General features: G+C 41.1%; 1 protein-coding gene across 1 annotated transcript in view; it reads left to right on the top strand.

Annotated features, from left to right (window-relative positions):
- Positions 1–22,460, top strand: part of COL19A1 (collagen type XIX alpha 1 chain) — a 1,728,692-nt gene that overhangs the window by 1,223,522 nt on the left and 482,710 nt on the right. The window contains exons 21-22 of the mRNA XM_069726653.1: positions 16,928–16,963; positions 20,443–20,478. Of these exons, the coding sequence (XP_069582754.1) occupies positions 16,928–16,963; positions 20,443–20,478 (72 nt within the window). The remainder of the gene's footprint in view (positions 1–16,927; positions 16,964–20,442; positions 20,479–22,460) is intronic.

The following is a 22,460-nucleotide window of genomic DNA, read 5'->3' as shown; positions in this document are numbered from 1 at the left end:
CGGATAACTTTTCAGGAAGCACTGCACCACCAGGTTTAAGGTGTGAGCCAGGCAAGGAATGTGTTTCAGTTGGGAAAGGGAGATGGCAGCCATGAAATTCCTTGCGTTATCACTCACTACCTTGCCTGCCTCAAGATCTACAGTGCCCAGCCACGACTGCGTTTCTTTCTGCAAGAACTCGGACAGAACTTCCGCGGTGTGTCTGTTGTCGCCCAAACACTTCATAGCCAATACAGCCTGCTGACGTTTGCCAGTAGCTGCCCCATAATGGGAGACCTGGTGTGCAACAGTGGCAGCTGCGGATGGAGTGGTTGTGCGACTGCGGTCTGTGGACGAGGTCTCGCTTCTGCAGGAGGACGAGGAGGAGGAGGAGGGGGTGCGAACGGCTACAGCCAACTGTTTCCTAGACCGTGGGCTAGGCAGAACTGTCCCAAACTTGCTGTCCCCTGTGGACCCTGCATCCACCACATTTACCCAGTGTGCCATGATGGACACGTAACGTCCCTGGCCATGCCTACTGGTCCATGCATCTGTTGTCAGGTGCACCTTTGTGCTCACAGATTGCCTGAGTGCATGGACGATGCGCTCTTTAACATGCTGGTGGAGGGCTGGGATGGCTTTTCTGGAAAAAAAGTGTCGACTGGGTAGCTCGTAGCGTGGTACAGCGTAGTCCATCAGGGCTTTGAAAGCTTCGCTTTCAACTAACCGGTAGGGCATCATCTCTAACGAGATTAGTCTAGCTATGTGGGCGTTCAAACCCTGTGTACGCGGATGCGAGGCTAAGTACTTCCTTTTTCTAACCATAGTCTCATGTAGGGTGAGCTGGACTGGAGAGTTGGAGATCGTGGAACTAGCGGGGGTGCCGGTGGACATGGCAGACTGAGAGACGGTGGGAGATGGTATTGTTGCCGCCGGTGCCCTAGATGCAGTGTTTCCTACTACGAAACTGGTGATTCCCTGACCCTGACTGCTTTGGCCTGGCAAAGAAACCTGCACAGATACTGCAGGTGGTGCAGAAAATGGTGGCCCTACACTGCCGGAAGGGATGTTGCGTTGATGACTAGCTTCATTGGCCGAGGGTGCTACAACCTTAAGGGACGTTTGGTAGTTAGTCCAAGCTTGCAAATGCATGGTGGTTAAATGTCTATGCATGCAACTTGTATTGAGACTTTTCAGATTCTGCCCTCTGCTTTTTGACAGATGACTTTGCGCTGATCAATTGGATGTTGTTTAAAAAAATGCCAGACTGCACTCTTTCTAGCATCGGATACCTTTTGAGGCATTGCAGACTGAGCTTTAACCGGATGGCCACGCTGTCCTCCAACAGGTTTTGACTTTGCCACGCGTTTTGGGCAAGATACGGGCCCGGCAGATGGAACCTGTTGCGATGTTGATGCCTGCTGCGGCCCCTCCTCCTCCGCTTCAGAACTGCTGCCGCCTGCACCCTGTTCCCCCAATGGCTGCCAATCGGGGTCAAGAACTGGGTCATCTATTACCTCTTCTTGTAGCTCGTGTGCAACTTCGTCTGTGTCACCGTGTCGGTCGGTGGTATAGCGTTCGTGATGGGGCAACATAGTCTCATCAGGGTCTGATTCTTGATCAGCACCCTGCGAGGGCAATGTTGTGGTCTGAGTCAAAGGACCAGCATAGTAGTCTGGCTGTGGCTGTGCATCAGTGCACTCCATGTCAGATTCAACTTGTAATGGGCATGGACTGTTAACTGCTTCACTTTCTAAGCCAGGGACGGTATGTGTAAAGAGCTCCATGGAGTAACCCGTTGTGTCGCCTGCTGCATTCTTCTCTGTTGTTGTTTTTGCTGAAGAGGACAAGGAAGCGACTTGTCCCTGACCGTGAACATCCACTAACGACGCGCTGCTTTTACTTTTACCAGTTTCACGAGAGGAGGCAAAAGAGCTAGAGGCTGAGTCAGCAAGATAAGCCAAAACTTGCTCTTGCTGCTCCGGCTTTAAAAGCGGTTTTCCTACTCCCAGAAAAGGGAGCGTTCGAGGCCTTGTGTAGCCAGACGACGAACCTGGCTCCACAGCTCCAGACTTAGGTGCAATATTTTTTTTCCCACGACCACCTGATGCTCCACCACTACCACTACCCTCATTACCAGCTGACAATGAACGCCCCCGGCCACGACCTCTTCCACCAGACTTCCTCATTGTTTTAAAAACGTTACCAAACTAACGGTATTTGTTGCTGTCACACAACTTACACGGTGAGCTATAACTTCAGTATGATTTAGCTACGCCTTTACAGGTGGGTGAGACCACAACGAAAATCAGGCACAATGTTACACACTCTGTTGTTGGTGGCAACAAATGAGAGAGATGCCACACACGCAGGACTGTCACTGAAGCGCAAATGTAAATATTAATCTCCCACTGATTTGTTTTTGTTTTTTTAAAAGGGAGACTTTAGAAAAAAAAAATAATAAAAAAAAATGATTTTTTAAGGAAGAATTTATAAACCAAATAAAATGAAATGATTGTTTCAGGGAGAATTTAGAAAACAAATAAAAAAAAATAGGCTTTCTATGGCCCACTGAGTGAGAGAGGACGCACACAGGAGTCAGGAGTGGCACACAAGCCCAGAGGCCAATATTTATCTCCCACTGATTGATTTAGTGATTTTTTCAGGTAGATTTTGGAACCCAAATCAAGCAAAAAAAAAAATAGGCTTTCTATGGCCCACAATTGGAGAGAGAGAGAGAGAGAGGGCACACCCAGGAGTCAAGACTGGCACACAAGCAGAAAGGGCAATATTAATCTCCCACTGATTTGATTTTTTTTCTTTTTTTTCAGGGAGACTTTAGAAAAAAAAAATACAAAAAAAATGATTTTTTCAGGAATAATTTAGAAACCAAATAAAATAAAATGATTTTTTCAGGGAGAATTTAGAATACAAATAAAACAAAAAATAGGCTTTCTAGGGCCCACTGAGTGAGAGATGACGCACACAGGAGTCAGGAGTGGCACACAAGCCCAGAGGCCAATATTTATCTCCCACTGATTGATTTAGTGATTTTTTCAGGTAGATTTTGGAACCCAAATCAAGCAAAAAAAAAAATAGGCTTTCTATGGCCCACAATTGGAGAGAGAGAGAGAGATGGCACACCCAGGAGTCAAGACTGACACACAAGCAGAAAGGGCAATATTAATCTCCCACTGATTTGATTTTTTTTTTTTTTTCAGGGAGACTTTAGAAAAAAAAATACAAAAAAATGAATTTTTCAGGAAGAATTTAGAAACAAAATAAAATAAAATGATTGTTTCAGGGAGAATTTAGAAAACAAATTAAAAAAAAATAGGCTTTGTAGGGCCCACTGAGTGAGAAAGGACGCACACAGGAGTCAGGAGTGGCACACAAGCCCAGAGGCCAATATTTATCTCCCACTGATTGATTTATTGATTTTTTCAGGTAGAATTTAGAACCCAAATCAACCAAAAAATAAATAGGCTTTCTATGGCCCACTATTTGTGAGAGAGATGGCACGCTCAGGACTGGCACACAAGCCCAGAGGCCAATATTAATCTCCCACTTTTTTTTTTTTTCCAGGGAAAATTTATAAACCCAATAAAAAAAATAATAAATAGGCTTTCTATGGCCCACTATCTGAGAGAGAGAGATGGCACGCTTAGGACTGGCACACAAGCCCAAAGGCCAATATTAATCTCCCACTGATTGATTTATTGATTTTTTCAGGTAGAATTTAGAACCCAAATCAACCAAAAAAATAAATAGGCTTTCTATGGCCCACTATTTGTGAGAGAGATGGCACGCTCAGGACTGGCACACAAGCCCAGAGGTTAATATTAATATCCCACTTTTTTTTTTTTCCAGGGAAAATTTATAAACCCAATAAAAAAAATAATAAATAGGCTTTCTATGGCCCACTATGTGAGAGAGAGAGATGGCACGCTTAGGACTGGCACACAAGCCCAAAGGCCAATATTATTCTCCCACTGATTGATTTATTGATTTTTTCAGGTAGAATTTAGAACCAAAATCAAGCAAAAAAATTAATAGGCTTTCTATGGCCCACTGAGTGAGAGATGGCACACACAGGAGTCAGGAGTGGCACACAAGCCCTGAGGCCAATATTTTTCTCCCACTGATTGATGTTGTGATTTTTTCAGGTAGATTTTGGAACCCAAATCAAGCAAAAAAATAAATAGGCTTTCTATGGCCCACTGAGTGAGAGATGGCACACACAGGAGTAAGGAGTGGCACACAAGCCCTGAGGCCAATATTTTTCTCCCACTGATTGATGTAATGATTTTTTCAGGTAGATTTTAGAACCCAAATCAAGCAAAAAAATAAATAGGCTTTCTATGGCCCACTGAGTGAGAGATGACACAGACAGGGATGGCACTCTAGCAGAAATGCCAATCTTAATCTCCCACAAAAAAAAAAAAAAGGAACTGTCCTTCAATTACTATCTCCCTGCAGTAATCTCAGCCAGGTATGGCAGGCAGCAATAAGGAGTGGACTGATGCACAAATTAAATAAAAAGTGTGGACAAACAAACAAGATAGCTGTGCAGAAAGGAAGGAACAACAGGATTTGTGCTTTGAAAAAAGCAGTTGGTTTGCACAGCGGCGTACACACAGCAATGCAGCTATCAGGGAGCCTTCTAGGGCAGCCCAATGAGCTACAGCGCTGAGGAAAAAAAAATGTAGCTTCCACTGTCCCTGCACACCGAAGGTGGTGTTGGGCAGTGGAAATCGCTACAGCACAAGTGGTTTGGTGGTTAATGGACCCTGCCTAACGCTATCCCTGCTTCTGACGAAGCGGCAGCAACCTCTCCCTAAGCTCAGATCAGCAGCAGTAACATGGCGGTCGGCGGGAACGCCCCTTTATAGCCCCTGTGATGCCGCGGACAGCAAGCCAATCACTGCAATGCCCTTCTCTAAGATGGTGGGGACCAGGACCTATGTCATCACGCTGCCCACACTCTGCGTTTACCTTCATTGGCTGAGAAATGGCGCTTTTCGCGTCATTGAAACGCGACTTTGGCGCGAAAGTCGCGTACCGCATGGCCAACCCCGCACAGGGGTCGGATCGGGTTTCATGAAACCCGACTTTGCCAAAAGTCGGCGACTTTTGAAAATGAATGACCCGTTTCGCTCAACCCTATTGGGTACAATTTCAAGAAACCTGAAGGTGCCTCATTCATCTGTACAAACCATTATGTGCAAGTACAGTACAAACAAGATGGGAATGTCCAGCCATCATACCACATAATATGGAGAAGGGTTCTGTGTCTCAGAGATGAACTTGCTTTGATCTGACATGTGCTTTTCAACCCAAGGAAAAGGCAAAAGACATTGTGAAGATGATGGCAGAAGCTGGTAAGATTGTGCCAATATCCACAGTGAAACTGTACTGTACTGTATCAACATGGGCTGAATGGCCAATCTGCCAGGAAGTAGCCATTATTCTAAGACAAACATAAAAAAGTCATATTAATATTTGCAAATGCATACAGGAACACAGACCTTCATTTTTGAAAACATGTCCTGTGATCTGATGAAACTAAAATTGAACTTTTTGGGCATAATTATCAATGTTACATTTGGAGGAAAAAGGGCGAAATTTGAAAGCCTAGGAACATCATCCCAACTGTGAAACACGGGGGTGGCAGCATCATCTTGTGGAGTTGTTTTGCTACAGAAAGGATTGTTGCACTTCACAAAATAGATGGCATCATGAGGAAAGAAGATTATGTGGCAATACTGAAGCAACATCTCAAGACATCAGCCAGGAAGTCAAAGCTTGTGCAGAAATGGGTCTTCCAAATGGATAATGATCAGAAGCATACTGCCAAAATGGCTTAAGGATAACAAAGTCAATGTTTTGGAGTGGCCATCACAGTGCCCTGATCTCAATCCTTTTGAAAATTTATGGGCAAAGCTGAAAAAGCAGGTGCAAGCTAAGCAACCTACAAACCTGGATCAGTCACACCACTATTTTCTGGAGGAATGGGCCAAATTCCAACCAACTATTGTAAGAAACTTGTGGAATTATTTCCCAAATGTTTGACCAAAGTCATTCAGTTTAAGGGCAATGGTACCAAATATTAATATTATTATTATTTATTGTTATAGCGCCATTTATTCCATGGCGCTTTACATGTAAGGAGGGGTATACATAATAAAAACAAGTACAATAATCTTAAACAATACAAGTCACAACTGGTACAGGAGGAGAGAGGACTCTGCCCGCGAAGGCTCACAATCTACAAGGGATGGGTGAGAATACAGTAGGCGAGGGTAGAGCTGATCATGCAGCGGTTTGGTTATATCTAATATATAATTGCCTAGAATACTACTTCCTGCAATTTGTGCCAACTTCCTGTCCGGAGCTAATGTCCGGAGCTAATGTCCGGAGCTAATGTCCGGAGATAAGTGACGTCAACAGTGTCCAGTGTCTGATTGGTTGCCGCCTGCTGCGAGCGACCAATCAGAAACGTGCCATACTGTGACACACTCCGCCCGCCATTTTGGTGTGATTTTTGAATTTTTACCTCACAGCAAGTTTCTACTGCGTGGAGGCGGGCCCAGTGACGTTGCTCTTCAAGCTCCTGCCGAATTTCGTCAAAAAAATGATAATACCATTTACCAAAACTATATATATTTAGTTGTGAAGTGGTTCAGTGACATTTTCACACCAATTTTGAACTTTTGTTTGGTGTTTTCTCCATATACTGCCTATTATTTTTGTTCTTTCTTACTATTATTTATTAATTGTATTATTCTTACATTTGAATAAATAAAGTATATATGGATTCTAGACTCCCGATTCTTTAGAATCGGGCTGCCATCTAGTACTAATATAATGTATGTAAACTTTGCAGTAAGTAATAAAACTGCGTTAAAACATTCTCTCTCGCTCTCTCTCTCATTATTCTGGCATTTATCAAATATTATTAATTTTGGTAATCTTAATTGACCTAAAATGGGAGAGGTTTATTCTGATTTCATGCCAGATATTGAGAAAAACATGCATCTGTGTCTTTTTATATAGTGTGTGTAAACTGCTGGTTTCAACTGTATATGGTTTTGTTGCTGAATCTGAAAGATAATGTCCTCTATACCTTTAGGTTTGCAATCTTAACTGAAAAATTTAATTTTTAATTCATATGTAAATAAGGCTTAAGTGTTCTGGACATGATTAAAGTACTTTCCACGCCTCTGTTTCCCTTATTCTTTCCCTACCCAGACTCCCCTTCTTTGTTTGACTAACATTTCACTATTGAGCAGGAAATGAGAAAGGGAAGAAGAAGCTTGGGATATTCTTTGATCATGCCTAGAGCACTTAAGCCTCATTTGCATGTAAATTAAAACAGCAATTTTTCAGTGAGGGGCAGCATATTTCATTTGTGCTGCTGAAGGAGATCCGAGGTAAAATTGCATGAGACAAAATGAAATTTCATGCAATTCTATCTTCAACGCATTTCAAAGTTATTTGCCTTTTTCATCAGGATATAACCACAGTCATCTTACTGTTTCTTCGTGTCTCCTGGGATTTTACTTTGGATCTCATTCAGCAGTAAAGAGGAGCCACATATTCTCAATACTGCTGCCCCATCAGTGTTTTGGCTTTCTATTTACACCTTCCCTGTTTACTTACCCTGTGACTGTTATACATTCTACTCTACTCTAGTGCGTTATATGCTTCTGTCTTTGTTGTGTTTTACCTGACCCATCTTGATCTGTTTTATCGGTCCCTTGGTTGGATACTTTTTGCTGACCCTGAATTATTTCCCTGCCTACTGATTTTTTCCGTTGTTTCATCCCTCTTTTACTGACCCAGCTTATTTACTATTCTTTGCCAACTCTCTCCAAGCGTTAGCTGCTGCTCTGTAAATGAAACTAATGATGACTAAAGTTGTGAAGGCCAGGGTGACTCTGGAACATGCTAAGTGGACTAGCTATTGTCAAATTTGGCCATTGATGCTACATGTAGAGTTGTGAAATTCCCACATACAGCTTCCCATATTAATAACACACATTGACCTATAGCTCTTGGGTTTAGGACATATACAAAATGCCGTAATTTATAAATGTCTATCAGTAACACGTAGGCCTACATGTAGTAATCAGTTAATGCTTGTTTTTTATACAACTTTTTGGCCTGCAATTTTGTACAGATTTAATAATACTAAAGCCAGAAAATGACACAAATTCTGGCTTAAATCTTTGTCATAGCAGATGTAGATTTTCTTTTCTAAGTCAACAACCTTTTTTGTTAAAAAATTATGAAAAGTTTGGGTTTTTTTCAGTTAAAACTTGGAGTAAATCTCTGATTAAAGGAAAGTTTGAGAATTCAGGATGTTGTAACTGAGGAGGACTAAAGATAGTTAAATAAAAATTTGGCCACGTTGGCTGTAAGAGCAGAATGCCAGCCTAGTGCTTAGAATCACAGTGGGACCTCCAAGTTGGCAGTAACGATATGTTAAGCTTATCTGTATTTCATGCAATTTCCATCTGGCATCAAATCTCAGACAAAACCCATTATTGAGATCTCTTCTGTTTAAAATGGTGTTATCAGGTCTTCTATCCAATTCCGTGGTCAAGCTTATTTAGAGGCAAAATGTAAATTGGTCCCTGTAGTGATATCATTGCATAATAATTACTAAATTACATGAGGCTTAGCAGATCTGAATTTCTGTGATTTTCTATCAAAGGTGTAAAACTTTTTATTTTCCCTACTCAAAGTGCATATTGAGGTTGTGTTAGATTTTGATTTATAGTACAACCTGCCAAATTATTTTCATTAGTTTTGAAAAGCATATTTAATGAATGACACATCCTTATGGCATTGTTAATAATGTGGCCAGTGTTTATTGTGAGTCAGTCAAGATTTAAATCTAAAATATGTGCAGTCAGATAATGTGGATAGAAAAAACCTTAGGCGAAAACAGAGCTATTTTGGTTAAATCTTGAAATAAGATGATTTTTTATGCTATTGACTACGGGCCATCAAAATCATGGTGAGCAAAAGACAACAATGTCATTTGCTAATTATCAGTTCATAACAATTTTTTGATTAATTGAAAATTCTAGAAAAATCTTGTCGGAAATTGTGGCACCAATTTTAAATCAAGCTCCTTTAGTTACTATTTGTAAGCTGCTTTCATAAAATAGTGTAGTATAAAAATAAACTGTGCTCTTCCAAATTTCTCTATTAAGAACAATATAATTAGACAAAGAAAAATAGAGAATCCCACATTTTGCTGAGGCTTTAAAGAAGTATTTCTCAAAATGCATGATTAGTAGAGATGATGGAACATTTTGAAATTCGAAATCGCCAGGTTCTGGATATTTTTCCCAAAACTTTTCATTTGCAGCAAATCTAAAGTAGTCCAGTTACCTTGGAAGAGTGTATATAACAATTTTCCATCTCAATACTGTATTTAATATATTTTATTGTTAATATAGCTTTATGGGAAGAAGAGAGCTAGAGTGAACGAGGGATTCCAGACGTTTGTACTGTAAGATTGAGATTGTTATGTAATTTTAAGGCATTAAGCAATTACACTGACACTGCTGCTGCCCCTATCATATCTCTGTCCTCCAATAGATGCAACTAAATGTTCTTCAACACTAATGCCTTTTTCTGTCTCTATGTGGAATGAGCTATGCACTTTGACCTTTATCCCTATGTAAAGTGCCCAGGCGAGGTCATTGTGGGCATAATGCTGCTCCCACTGGCTCTGGCACTCTTTAGAAAATACATTTAACTGTCCTGGTGTGCTGCTGTGTGTAGGGTGCATTACACTTACTTTTGGCCTGCAGGCCTCCTTGACAGCAATCAATCAAGGGGATGTAGGTTTTGTGAAAACAATCAAGCTTTACTAAACAATTGGTAGTCTTTCCAAACAGGAATATAGGATAAGTCCCAACAGGTTGTCATCTTTAACACAGGTACCAGACACAACTTCAAGGCATAGGTCGAGTGTCCCTCTTGCTATCTTCATTAACATTGGGAAGTCTTCTCCACCACTAGCAGTGCACCTGAATTGCAACACCTCCCACCTCATAGAGTCTGCATCCATCTTTCCCTGTAACTTCACAGGTTGAGTGCGCCAAAGCCCTCGACGTCCATATAACTTATATAATCTTCTCGACTGGTTTATTTCCCATGTTTGCCAGTTGCAGGCTGGCTTTCACAGGGTTATCCTTATGACAATCACAGGGGTCTTCATCTTCATCTATCATAGCAACCCGTTTGCACCCCAAGATCACATTGCAGGTGCACCACTGGGCCTTTAAATGCTGCTGTCTTAGACAGTGGATTTTAACAAAAAACACCAAATAATATCCCTTACAGAGCCATGAAGGTAACACCATAAATAAACATTGAAAAAACTCCTTCACACTAGACCAAGAAGTAGTTAAGAAATATGTAACTTTATTAAAGAACACATAAAAAACACATAAAAAAATGTATTTTAACAGCTTAACAGCCATGGGTGGAGCTACGTTATACTCACGACTGTTTAAAGCAGATGATTTTGACATGTGTTCAGGATCATTATATATTTGTGGAAACCATCCTCTTTTCAGCTTCAGCTTTTTACAGATGGTGTTATGTTTGTATAAAGAATTTGTTCAAATTTCGGTGAATCCATTCTTTCCTCTATCCAATGAAATGTTTTGTGTGCCATTGGATGCAACATAACCTATAAGTTTAATTAATCGACCAACATGTTGATAATAGTTGAGGAAATGTTCATTTCCTGAAATTCTCTGCCCTTTTTTCTCCACACACACTTTTGATCAGTGTTGCCGAAGAGTATTAGTTTAACCTCATCGGTTCACCAGACTTGGTTCCAAAATTCATCAGGCTTTTTTAGATGTTCTTTTGCAAACTTCAAACACTGAATTTTATTTTGGCACGCAGGAGGTTTTCTTCTGATGACTCTTCCATGAAGGCTATATTTGTGCAGGTGTCTCTGAATATTTGAACAATGTGCCACAACTACAGAGTCTGCTAAATCTTTCTGAACGTCTTTTGCTCTCAAATGGTGGTTCTGATTTTCCTCTCTAGCAATCCTGCAAGCAGCTCTCACTGAAATTTTGCTTCATCTTCCAGACCTTATCTTGAATAAACTGTTCCTACTAGCTTCTATTTCTTAATTACATTTCAAACTGAGGAAAGGGCAAATTGAAAATGCTTTGCTATATTCTTATATCCATCTCCTGGTTTTTGGGCTTCCTCCATTTTCATTTTCGGAGTGCTGATCTGCTGCTTACAAGAACCCATGGCTGCTATTTTTTGGCACAAAGTTAGAGGAGGCTGGATTTTTATAAAGCTGAGAAATTTGCATCACCTGGCCTTTCCTAACAATGATACCATAACCCTAACAGGATAATTAAGGTTTGAAACCTTGGTCAAAGTTATCTGAGCACACAAATCTCCAAGGATGCACAAAGTTTTGCATCCACCCATTTTACTTATCGCAAGTTTTAAAATGTAAAAAATTACAATATTTTTCTTTTTGTCTAAAATACAAGATAAATGTGTCATATTTAACATTGGGCCTTTTAGAGATCATTTCATATTCAACTAGCTTAACTACTCACAATAACAGTAATTTTGACTAGGAATGCGCAAACTTTTACATGCCACTGTAATGAGTGTGGATCATCTAATTCCTAGTCAATCAGTAATCTTATACTAGTTATTCATATGGGCTAGCATAAAGTTAAAGGGACATAACCTTTTTTAATTAACCCTTTTCTGACCTCGGACGGGAGAGTACGTCTGAGGTCAGATCCCCTGCTTTGATGCGGGCTCCGGCGGTGAGCCCGCATCAAAGCCGGGACATGTCAGCTGTTTTGAACAGCTGACATGTGCCCGTAATAGGCGCGAGCAGAATCGTGATCTGCCCGCGCCTATTAACTAGTTAGATGCCGCTGTCAAACACAGACAGCGGCATTTAACTACCGCTTCCGGCCGGGCGGCCGGAAATCACGTCATCGCCGACCCCCGTCACATGATCGGGGGTCGGCAATGCTTCAGAATTGTAACCATAGAGGTCCTTGAGACCTCTATGGTTACTGATCGCCGGCAGCTGTGAGCGCCACCCTGTGGTCGGCGCTCACAGCACACCCGATTTTCAGCTACATAGCAGCGAACAGCAGATCGCTGCTATGTAGCAGAGGCGATCGTGCTGTGCCTGCTTCTAGCCTCCCATGGAGGCTATTGAAGCATGGCAAAAGTAAAAAAAATGTGAAAAAATAAAAAAAAATATAAAAGTTTAAATCACCCCCCTTTCGCCCCAATCAAAATAAATCAATAAAAAAAATCAAATCTACGCACATTTGGTATCACCGCACTCAGAATCGCCCGATCTATCAACTAAAAAAAGCATTAACCTCATCGCTAAACAGCGTAGCGAGAAAAAATTCGAAAACGCCAGAATTACGTTTTTTTGGTCACCGCGACATTGCATTAAAATGCAATAACGGGCGATCAAAAGAACGTATCTGCACCAAAATGCTATCATTAAAAACGTCATCTCGGCACGCAAAAAATAAGCTACGGGTATCGGAAAATGGCACAATTTTTTTTCTTTTTTTAGCAAAGTTTGGAATTTTTTTTCACCACTTAGGTAAAAAATAACCTAGTCATGTTAGGTGTCGATGAACTGATAATGACCTGGAGAATCATAATGGCAGGTTAGTTTTAGCATTTAATGAACCTAGCAAAAAAGCCAAACAAAAAACAAGTGTGGGATTGCACTTTTTTTGCAATTTCACCGCACTTGGAATTTTTTTCCCATTTTCTAGTACACGACATGCTAAAACGAATGATGTCGTTCAAAAGTACAACTCGTCCCGCAAAAAATAAGCCCTCACATGGCCAAATTGACAGAAAAATAAAAAAGTTATGGCTCTGGGAAGGAGAGGAGTGAAAAATGAACACGGAAAAAGGAAAAACCCAAGGTCATGAAGGAGTTAAAGGGAACCTGCCACCTGAATTTGGCGGGACCGGTTTTCGGTCATATGGGCGGAGTTTTTGGGTGTTTGATTCACCCTTTCCTTACCCGCTGGCTGCATGCTGGTCGCAATATTGGATTGAAGTTCATTCTATGTCCTCCGTAGTACATGCCTGCACGAGGCAATCTTGCCGTGTACTACGGAGGACATAGAATGAACTTCAATCAGTAGCGTAGCTACTGGGGGGGCAGAGGGGGCCATTGCCCCGGGCCCAGTCACCTGAAGGGGCCCACCAGGAGATCCACTGCTGAGTCTGAGGTATCAGGGAGAGAGCAGCACAATGCCGGCTGCAGAGCCCCCCTCTTGCAGAGTGCGATGTGGTCTCACCCGAGGAGTCTCTTCCTGGCTGGCAGCAGCAGCTGCAGTTACTTTCTGGCTGTGCACACTTGGTTTGGCTGAGGCACGCTGGGTCCTAGTGCCCTCCTTGCATCTATCTGGACACTTCCTGGTTCTCCTCACTGCCTGAAAACTTCATCAGTAAGTGGGGATGGAATTTATTAGAGTAATTCGGTTTAGGCATATCATGGTCACTGTGGGGGTGAATGTGAGAGGATTGTGGTATTGTAGCAGCTGAAGTGGGAGAGGACAGGGCACTGTGGGGTAAATGTGAAACGATGGGGGTTATTGTGGGTGTGCAGGGGGACAGGGCACTGTGGGGTAAATGTGAAACGATGGGGGTTATTGTGGGTGTGCAGGGGGACAGGGCACTGTGGGGGTAAATGAGAGAGGGTGGTGGTATAGTGGGAGGGAGACAGGGCACTGTGGGGGTGAATGGCAGAGTTTGAGGGTATTATGAGGGCTGACGGAGTTGAGGGGGTACTGGGGGGCTGATTATTATTATACTGTTTAATGTTATGAGATATTCACTCTATCATATGTGAGGGTATGTGTCCTCGAGGTGTATTGGCAGCGCTTTGGACGCAGCAGATACCCCGCTCCACCAAATGCGCTGCCCCCTGTTGTACGCACGGTGATTCCACATATATTCATTGAACACAGGTGGACTCACTGCATCCTATTCATAGACTGTTATATTTATCTTGTGGAGACGGAGCATCTCCACAAGATAGACATGCTGCTGTCTAGAAAGACACACCACATGTCCGGTTACGCAGGTCTGCCACCTGCGTCTATGTACGCATAGTGGAGATGGGATTTCATAAAATCCCCTCCACTATACTGTAACATCTGGAAGCTGCGGTTTCGACGCTGCGGATGTACACAGCATCCAATCCCCAGCAAAAACCCAAGCAATACGCCCCTTGGAAACATACCCTAATAGTTGCTGTCTTGGGGGCTGGAGATGGGGAGGTCGGGGGGTTTTTATTATTGCGAGCTGGGTCTTTTATAAGTATTAGTAAAACAAGCATAGCAAAGAAGGTTAAAATTACTATAACAAGGATAAGTATTAATATAAGGGTGCAGACAGACACTGTATAACTCATGCGACAAGTGCATTGCAATCCTCGGACTGGCCCTGACACCTCTCCTGACATAAGTGTGACAGCGTGATAGATTACTATGCAACTGTCAGCCTCAGGTCAGGAGAGCCGACGGTCAGTCCGAGGATTGCGATGCGATCCTCACATGAGAAATACGTCCGTCTGTCTGCCCCCTAACAAGTATAACAATACAGTAACCACGGGCTGCATTCTATGTTATAAGAATAAATTGCTTATAATTAAATTATTAAAGGGAACCTGTCACACCCCCTCCCCAGAGCCTATTAAGGTAATAAAGCCAGCCTCCTTCAGCAGCACTAAGGCTGCATTCTGTGAAGGTGGCTCTTATGGTTTTGATCCCTAATAATGCTGAAATATTCACTTTTATAAATTGCGCCCCATACCTGTATTGAGTCTGGGGGGTACGTCTTTTGTCCCCAGACACAACCGCCTCCCAGCCGTCCATTATCCCACCGGGTGCCGATGCCTGGGCTCTCATTTTTCAGGCATGCGCCGTGCACGCTGCCCTGAAACTCACATCAGCTGATGTACTGATATTGCGCCTGCGTGTAGCGGAGGCCCGAGATCCCGCCCCGCAGTGTGTTATGATTTATTCACACTGCAGGGCTGAGAATCTGGCGCTATGCGCAGGTGCGATCTACTTACATCACTTGATATAAGTTCCAGGGCAGCGCGCTCTGCGCATGCCCGAGAAATAATTGCAGAGCGCCGGTGACGGCACAAGACAGAAAGGAGGCGATGCTCGGTGGGATGATGAACGGCTGCGAGGCTGCTGAGTCAGGGGGAGAAAACGTACCCCCCAAACTCAATACAGGTATGGCGCACAATTCATAAAAGTGAATATTTCAGCGTTATTAGGGATCAAAAACATAAGAGCCACCTTCACAGAATGCAGCCTTAGTGCTGAAGAAGGTGGCTCTTTTACCTTAATAGGCCCTGGGGGGGTGACAGGTTCCCTTTAAGTTATTAAAGGCTTGGGATAATTGTCTGCAGTCACTCTACAGACTGCCAAATCATGATGGGGTGCACTTGCCGTCATGAGACCCCAAGACCACTGGTGTGATCAGGCGGTCGTGCGACCACGTTTGCTATTTGCACGTGTCGACTAGATAAGTTTGACTTCTCTCAATAGAAGAAAATCGTCACATGACCTCCTGCTCTCATCAGCGATGCTGGGGCCATTATTACTGTACATAGGGGGACTCCTAAATATTAAGTAGGCACTTACGAAGCATTGAAGCCTAACTACAGGGTGGCAGATAGTGCTGTACCGGCTGTCAGTCAGTCCCGGGGCATCAGTTACAGCCGCCTCTCTCTATACACAGAGCGGTGACTGAAAAATGTTGAAGTAATAGTATACACAGTTTGTCAGTCTGGGCCAGGTGGAAAAGATGGGAAAAGTGAATGGCTCCCCCGGAAAGAACGTCCTCTGTAAGTCACCATCTATAGCTGTACTGTGATCTCTCTATGTCATGCAGGACTGGTCTCTACCACTATATGGTATTACCGTATGGCGGTAATATCAGTGCTGGTTATTGTATAGAGATTTATTTTGTCTGTGGACACAGACAGAAAAGGGCCTATGTGCAAGAACAATATATGGGCCCTTTGCAGCCCAAGAACTTCTAAAAATACAAAATTGCACCTTATTTAGGGGTAGAAAAGAGCCCCCTTAACTCTTGGGCCCATGTGCTGCCGCATAGTTTGCACTAATGATATGTCCGCCTGTTAGGGGCCCACTCACATGTTTCGCCCCCCCTGAGCTGAACCCCTAGCTACGCCTCTGACTTCAATCCAATATTGCGGCCAGCATGCAGCCAGCGGGTATGGAAAGTGTGAATCAAACACCCAAAAACTCCGCCCATATGACTGAAAACTGGTCCCGCCAATTCAGGTGACAGGTTGCCTTTAAATCCTTTTGTCACCATACAGCCTGAATGTTGTCATAACATTTCCTGTTTACTTAGGGCATGTACTGCCGACAACAATTAATCTGATTTGGAATTTTTGTCATGTACCTCATATTGTTATAAACATTACTGATTGCTCTAAGAACTGTATGCACTCGCACACTAACAGTTCTAGTTTTATGTATATGGATATTTAATAAAAGTTTTGTGTACGTTTGTATATTATGAGCTTCTGACTCGTTTTTTCTCCTGTATCATTAATTAATCTGATTAGCTGAAAAATTAGCATTTTGTTTATTTATTAACTGATCAGTAGTGTGATTACATGGTCTGATATGATAAGGACACCCCTTTAGATGATCGAAAATGTTGCCCCTCTGTGTTTTTTTTTATTGCTATAATTATTACGCAATATCTAAAGATCTGAAGCAAAAGGATTTTCTTTTATGTAATGCATTAATTTATTATTGTTTTTTATTTTTCTTATTGAGAAGGAATTTATATGCAATAACTAATCACCACATTTCTCTTACAGACTGTGTCTGACACAAAAGGAGAAAAAGGTGACCCTGTGAGTAAGACTGAGACATATTATTTATTCTCAAAATTGTATCATTTATAGAATGGTTTCAGATTAAATATTTTTTGGCATTGAAAGTGAATCAATTAATCTGTTTCAAACTTTAATGTGTTTTTATGGATTATTGGATTTACTTTCAAGCATTTCAAAACAGCTACTGTGATGTAGGACCTCTTAAAAGACTGAGAGATTGTTTGATTATAAATAATCAATGCCAAATGCACAAACAAACCCTTCTATCTCAATCCAAGTCCCAATGGCTGTACGATGTCCTATTTTCTAAATCTGAGCAAATAACAATATGTGGTAAATTTTAGGGGTAACCTTCTATTATAGCCCCACATACAGGTCCTTCTCAAAAAATTAGCATATAGTGTTAAATTTCATTATTTACCATAATGTAATGATTACAATTAAACTTTCATATATTATAGATTCATTATCCACCAACTGAAATTTGTCAGGTCTTTTATTGTTTTAATACTGATGATTTTGGCATACAACTCCTGATAACCCAAAAAACCTGTCTCAATAAATTAGCACATCAAGAAAAGGTTCTCTAAACGACCTATTACCCTAATCTTCTGAATCAACTAATTAACTCTAAACACATGCAAAAGATACCTGAGGCTTTTATAAACTCCCTGCCTGGTTCATTACTCAAAACCCCCATCATGGGTAAGACTAGCGACCTGACAGATGTCAAGAAGGCCATCATTGACACCCTCAAGCAAGAGGGTAAGACCCAGAAAGAAATTTCTCAACAAATAGGCTGTTCCCAGAGTGCTGTATCAAGGCACCTCAATGGTAAGTCTGTTGGAAGGAAACAATGTGGCAGAAAACGCTGTACAACGAGAAGAGGAGACCGGACCCTGAGGAAGATTGTGGAGAAGGACCGATTCCAGACCTTGGGGAACCTGAGGAAGCAGTGGACTGAGTCTGGTGTGGAAACATCCAGAGCCACCGTGCACAGGCGTGTGCAGGAAATGGGCTACAGGTGCCGCATTCCCCAGGTAAAGCCACTTTTGAGCTACAGAGAAGCAGCACTGGACTGTTGCTAAGTGGTCCCAAGTACTTTTTTCTGATGAAAGCAAATTTTGCATGTCATTCGGAAATCAAGGTGCCAGAGTCTGGAGGAAGACTGGGGAGAAGGAAATGCCAAAATGCCTGAAGTCCAGTGTCAAGTACCCACAGTCAGTGATGGTGTGGGGTGCCATGTCAGCTGCTGGTGTTGGTCCACTGTGTTTCATCAAGGGCAGGGTCAATGCAGCTAGCTATCAGGAGATTTTGGAGCACTTCATGCTTCCATCGGCTGAAATGCTTTATGGAGATGAAGATTTCATTTTTCAGCACGACCTGGCACCTGCTCACAGTGCAAAACCACTGGTAAATGGTTTACTGACCATGGTATTACTGTGCTCAATTGGCCTGCCAACTCTCCTGACCTGAACCCCATAGAGAATCTGTGGGATATTGTGAAGAGAAAGTTGAGAGACGCAAGACCCAACACTCTGGATGAGCTTAAGGCCGCTATTGAAGCATCCTGGGCCTCCATAACATCTCAGCAGTGTCACAGGCTGATTGCCTCCATGCCACGCCGCATTGAAGCAGTCATTTCTGCCAAAGGATTCCCGACCAAGTATTGAGTGCATAACTGAACATTATTATTTGTTGGTTTTTTTGTTTGTTTTTAAAATCCACTTTTATTTGATTGGATGGGTGAAATATGCTAATTTATTGAGACAGGTTTTTTGGGTTATCAGGAGTTGTATGCCAAAATCATGAGTATTAAAACAATAAAAGACCTGACAAATTTCAGTTGGTGGATAATGAATCTATAATATATGAAAGTTTAATTGTAATCATTACATTATGGTAAATAATGAAATTTAACACTATATGCTAATTTTTTGAGAAGGACCTGTATATATATATATATATATATATATATATACTAGATTGTGGCCCGATTCTAATGCATCGGGAATTCTAGAATATGCATATCCCCGTAGTATATGGACAATGATGATTCCAGAATTCGCGGCAGACTGTGCCCGTCGCTGATTGGTCGAGGCAACCTTTATGACATCATCATCACCATGGCAACCATTATGACATCTACGTCGATACTGTGCCTGTCGCTGATTGGTCGAGGCGAATTCGCGGCAGACTGTGCCCGTCGCTGATTGGTCGAGGCAACCTTTATGACATCATCGTCGCCATGCTGTGCCCGTCGCTGATTGGTCGAGGCCTGGTGGCCTTGACCAATCAGAGATGCGGGATTTCCAGGACAGACAGACAGACAGAAAGACAGACAGACAGACGGAAAAACCCTTAGACAATTATATATATAGATATATATATATATCTATATATATATATAGATATATATATAAAATTTGAGCAGCACAAAGAAAGAGTCCGGGCAAATACCAAACCTGTTGGTTTCTGTTGGGACTGAAACGTCGCTTTCTGGGCTGATTAAATAGCTCCTTTTCACTACAAACGTTGTGCTGCCTCCAATTTTTCTGTATATATATATATATATATATATATATATATATATATATATATATATATATATATATCCAGATAGATAGGTAGATAGATAGACTTAAATATATTCTTATATTCTATAACAAAGACAAAGCAGTGATAGTTATTTTAGATCTTTGTGAAAAAAAAGAAAAATAAGAATTTCTGATTGACCTCACAGACTATACTAGTCATGTCACACAAAAATACTGGAAACCCAAAAGACTGGCAGAAATGCCAGTATAAACAAAGTAAATTATTTATATGATTGGCAATGACATTAAATGTGCATGCATTTACTTTGTCATGTTGCACTGATCCAGAAATTCTTGGTAAAATTTTATAAAGTGGCAATTTAAAAAAAATGTAAGTAGAAAGCCTCAATTTGAGCAGTGTGATCATGATTTATATCAGTGCTGATTGAGGAAAACTACAGGCAAATAGGCATAATTTTTCAAAGCATTATAGATAGTGTCATATCACTATATCAGATTTATGCTTCCAGACAAAGATTTAAAACCAATTATTGTACAAAAAACATGGCATAATATTTTTCATTTTGCTATATTAATGACATCAAAATGTGTGTACGCCTATAAAATTTATTGCGGCTCTGCATTCTGTATTAAGCTTAAATGTTTTCATTCTGTGTCTATTGAAATAGTTTTCTCCCATTATCTACCAATGCCCTTTTTTTGGGACGCCTAATCTTTAGCTTCTAGCAACTAAGATTTTATAATTTTTATAATTAGGTCCAATTTTTTGTGTTGTGTTTGTAAAATGAATGTTTTCAAAATTGGAAATCATGTCATTGTCATTTTTAATTGAATATTGGGACGCCCTTTTCTGAAAAATCCATATGTTTAAAAATTTTAATTTGGCAAGTAATGGGTTAATAATTACAACTTGGAAATTTCATTCTTTTTCATTAAAAGGGAGAACCTGGAGCTAAAGGAGAGCTAGGATTGAAGGTAATGTATTGAACTTGAAGCGGAAATATCTAAGGGCTTGTTCACAATTTTGTCAGGTTTTCATTGTTGCCTGCTGCATTACTCAGCCCAGTAACAAAGAGTTTGACAGATTCCATTACTTGTCAAGGGAATTCATCTAATGCGTTATGAATCTTTAGAAGTATGAAACAAAGTGCTAGTGCTAGCACACAAAATTATAATGGGTGATCATGTTACCCCTAGATGTGTTAGGTAAAGATGAACCAATGTATTCCAGTGGAATTGAATTCTAAAAATGATAAATTTATAAAAATTGATATTTTCCATAACATGATTTTTTGCAACTCATTCAGCGTGAATTCAGCAATATAGTAGTCAGCTGTCACTGCCATTTTGCTGAATCATAGAGGGCTAAAGGTTACAAAATAATAAGCTCACCACACATCTGTCCTCTTGCCCCTGCAGCCCACCACCTGGTCTTTTGCATTTCTTTCTTTCACCTATCAAATACATCCTCTCTGGCCTGCTTTACTCTGTGCTCGGGCAGGCCTCTTATGTCACTGTATGCTGACTACTCCTCAGGCGCCCGGTAACACCATAGGTCTAGTCATGCTAGAAGACCCTGTCGTAGAGTAAAGTAGGCTGAAAAAGATGTTTCCAACGGATGAATGTGAAAAGAAGGGAAGAGTACTAGATGGCAGGAAGGGTGAGCAGTTAGGTGAGTATTCAATTTTTTTCCTTTTTTTACATCTTACACTTATTATGTTCTGAGGTCTAGCAATAGCCCAGAGTATAATGAAGTACTTGTAAATCACAACATACTACTTTGATGTAAAACATATTTTCCTGGAAAATCCTTGCTATTTGCTAAACTGCAATCTTTTTAGATAACAGAAAAAGACCAAATTGAAATATTTCACAAATTTCTCTAACATGCTCACAACCCTAGTGGGGGAGCCTCACAAAGAGAGCCACAATTATAGGCTGGACACTCCACAATACAGAAATAATCATGAGGAAACGGAGTTACTGTCCATAAATAATCAAATTTTTATTAGTTATCAACCACAAAATTCTAATATTGATGCAACAAGTTTCAACAATACATATAATCCTAAAACAAAAAGAGGGATGGTGGTAGCAAAAAGATGGAAAGACACTGCGTGGATATACCCAATGCCAAAAAATCCTTTCCTAAAGTGCTAAGTGCAAATCAAAATTGGGCTAGGATCAAGGCACTATAAAGTATCCAAAATACGTAATGACAATTGTTATTTCCAAATACACTGAGCCGTGCGCATAGGCTCAGAGGACTACTAGTAAGAATATATTCATACCTACATGCAAAAGTGCCCAGATAAACCTTACCCAGATGCTGGCAGTTAGGATGCTCCACGCAGTGGCCCCAACGCGCGTTTCGCGTCAGCTTCGTCAGGGGGCAGTCTGCCAGCATCCATTTAGGAAAGGATTTTTTGGCATTGGGTATATCCACGCAGTGTCTTTCCATCTTTTTGCTACCACCATCCCTCTTTTTGTTTTAGGTTTATATGTATTGTTGAAACTTGTATCAATATTAGAATTTTGTGGTTGATAACTAATAAAAATTTGATTATTTATGGACAGTAACTCCGTTTCCTCATGATTATTTCAATCTTTTTAGATACCATTAACTCTAGTGTTAGGTTTTTTAGAGTGAAAATTAACCATTGCTCTTGGCTAAAAGTTCGGAATCTGAGAAAAGGACTGCTTTGTAACTTCAATATTACGGTATGGAAATATGTGGTGTGGCAACATTGAAAATAAAAAAAAAAATCAATATACTATTCTAATTTTTTCAGCACTTTTGCTCACTTATTATATAAATTATTATATAAACAGTATCTTGATTTTTTTCCAGGTTGCAACACTACGCATTTCCATACCATAAAAAGTAATATGGAAGTTACAAGGGTTTGTTTAAAAGGAAAATAAGCTGAAAAATGAGCTGAAAATGTGCTAATGTG

The sequence above is a fragment of the Ranitomeya imitator genome, chromosome 5, assembly GCF_032444005.1.
Source record: "Ranitomeya imitator isolate aRanImi1 chromosome 5, aRanImi1.pri, whole genome shotgun sequence".
In the NCBI taxonomy this organism is placed as follows: Eukaryota; Metazoa; Chordata; class Amphibia; order Anura; family Dendrobatidae; genus Ranitomeya; species Ranitomeya imitator.
This window is presented reverse-complemented; position numbering and strand designations above follow the sequence as displayed.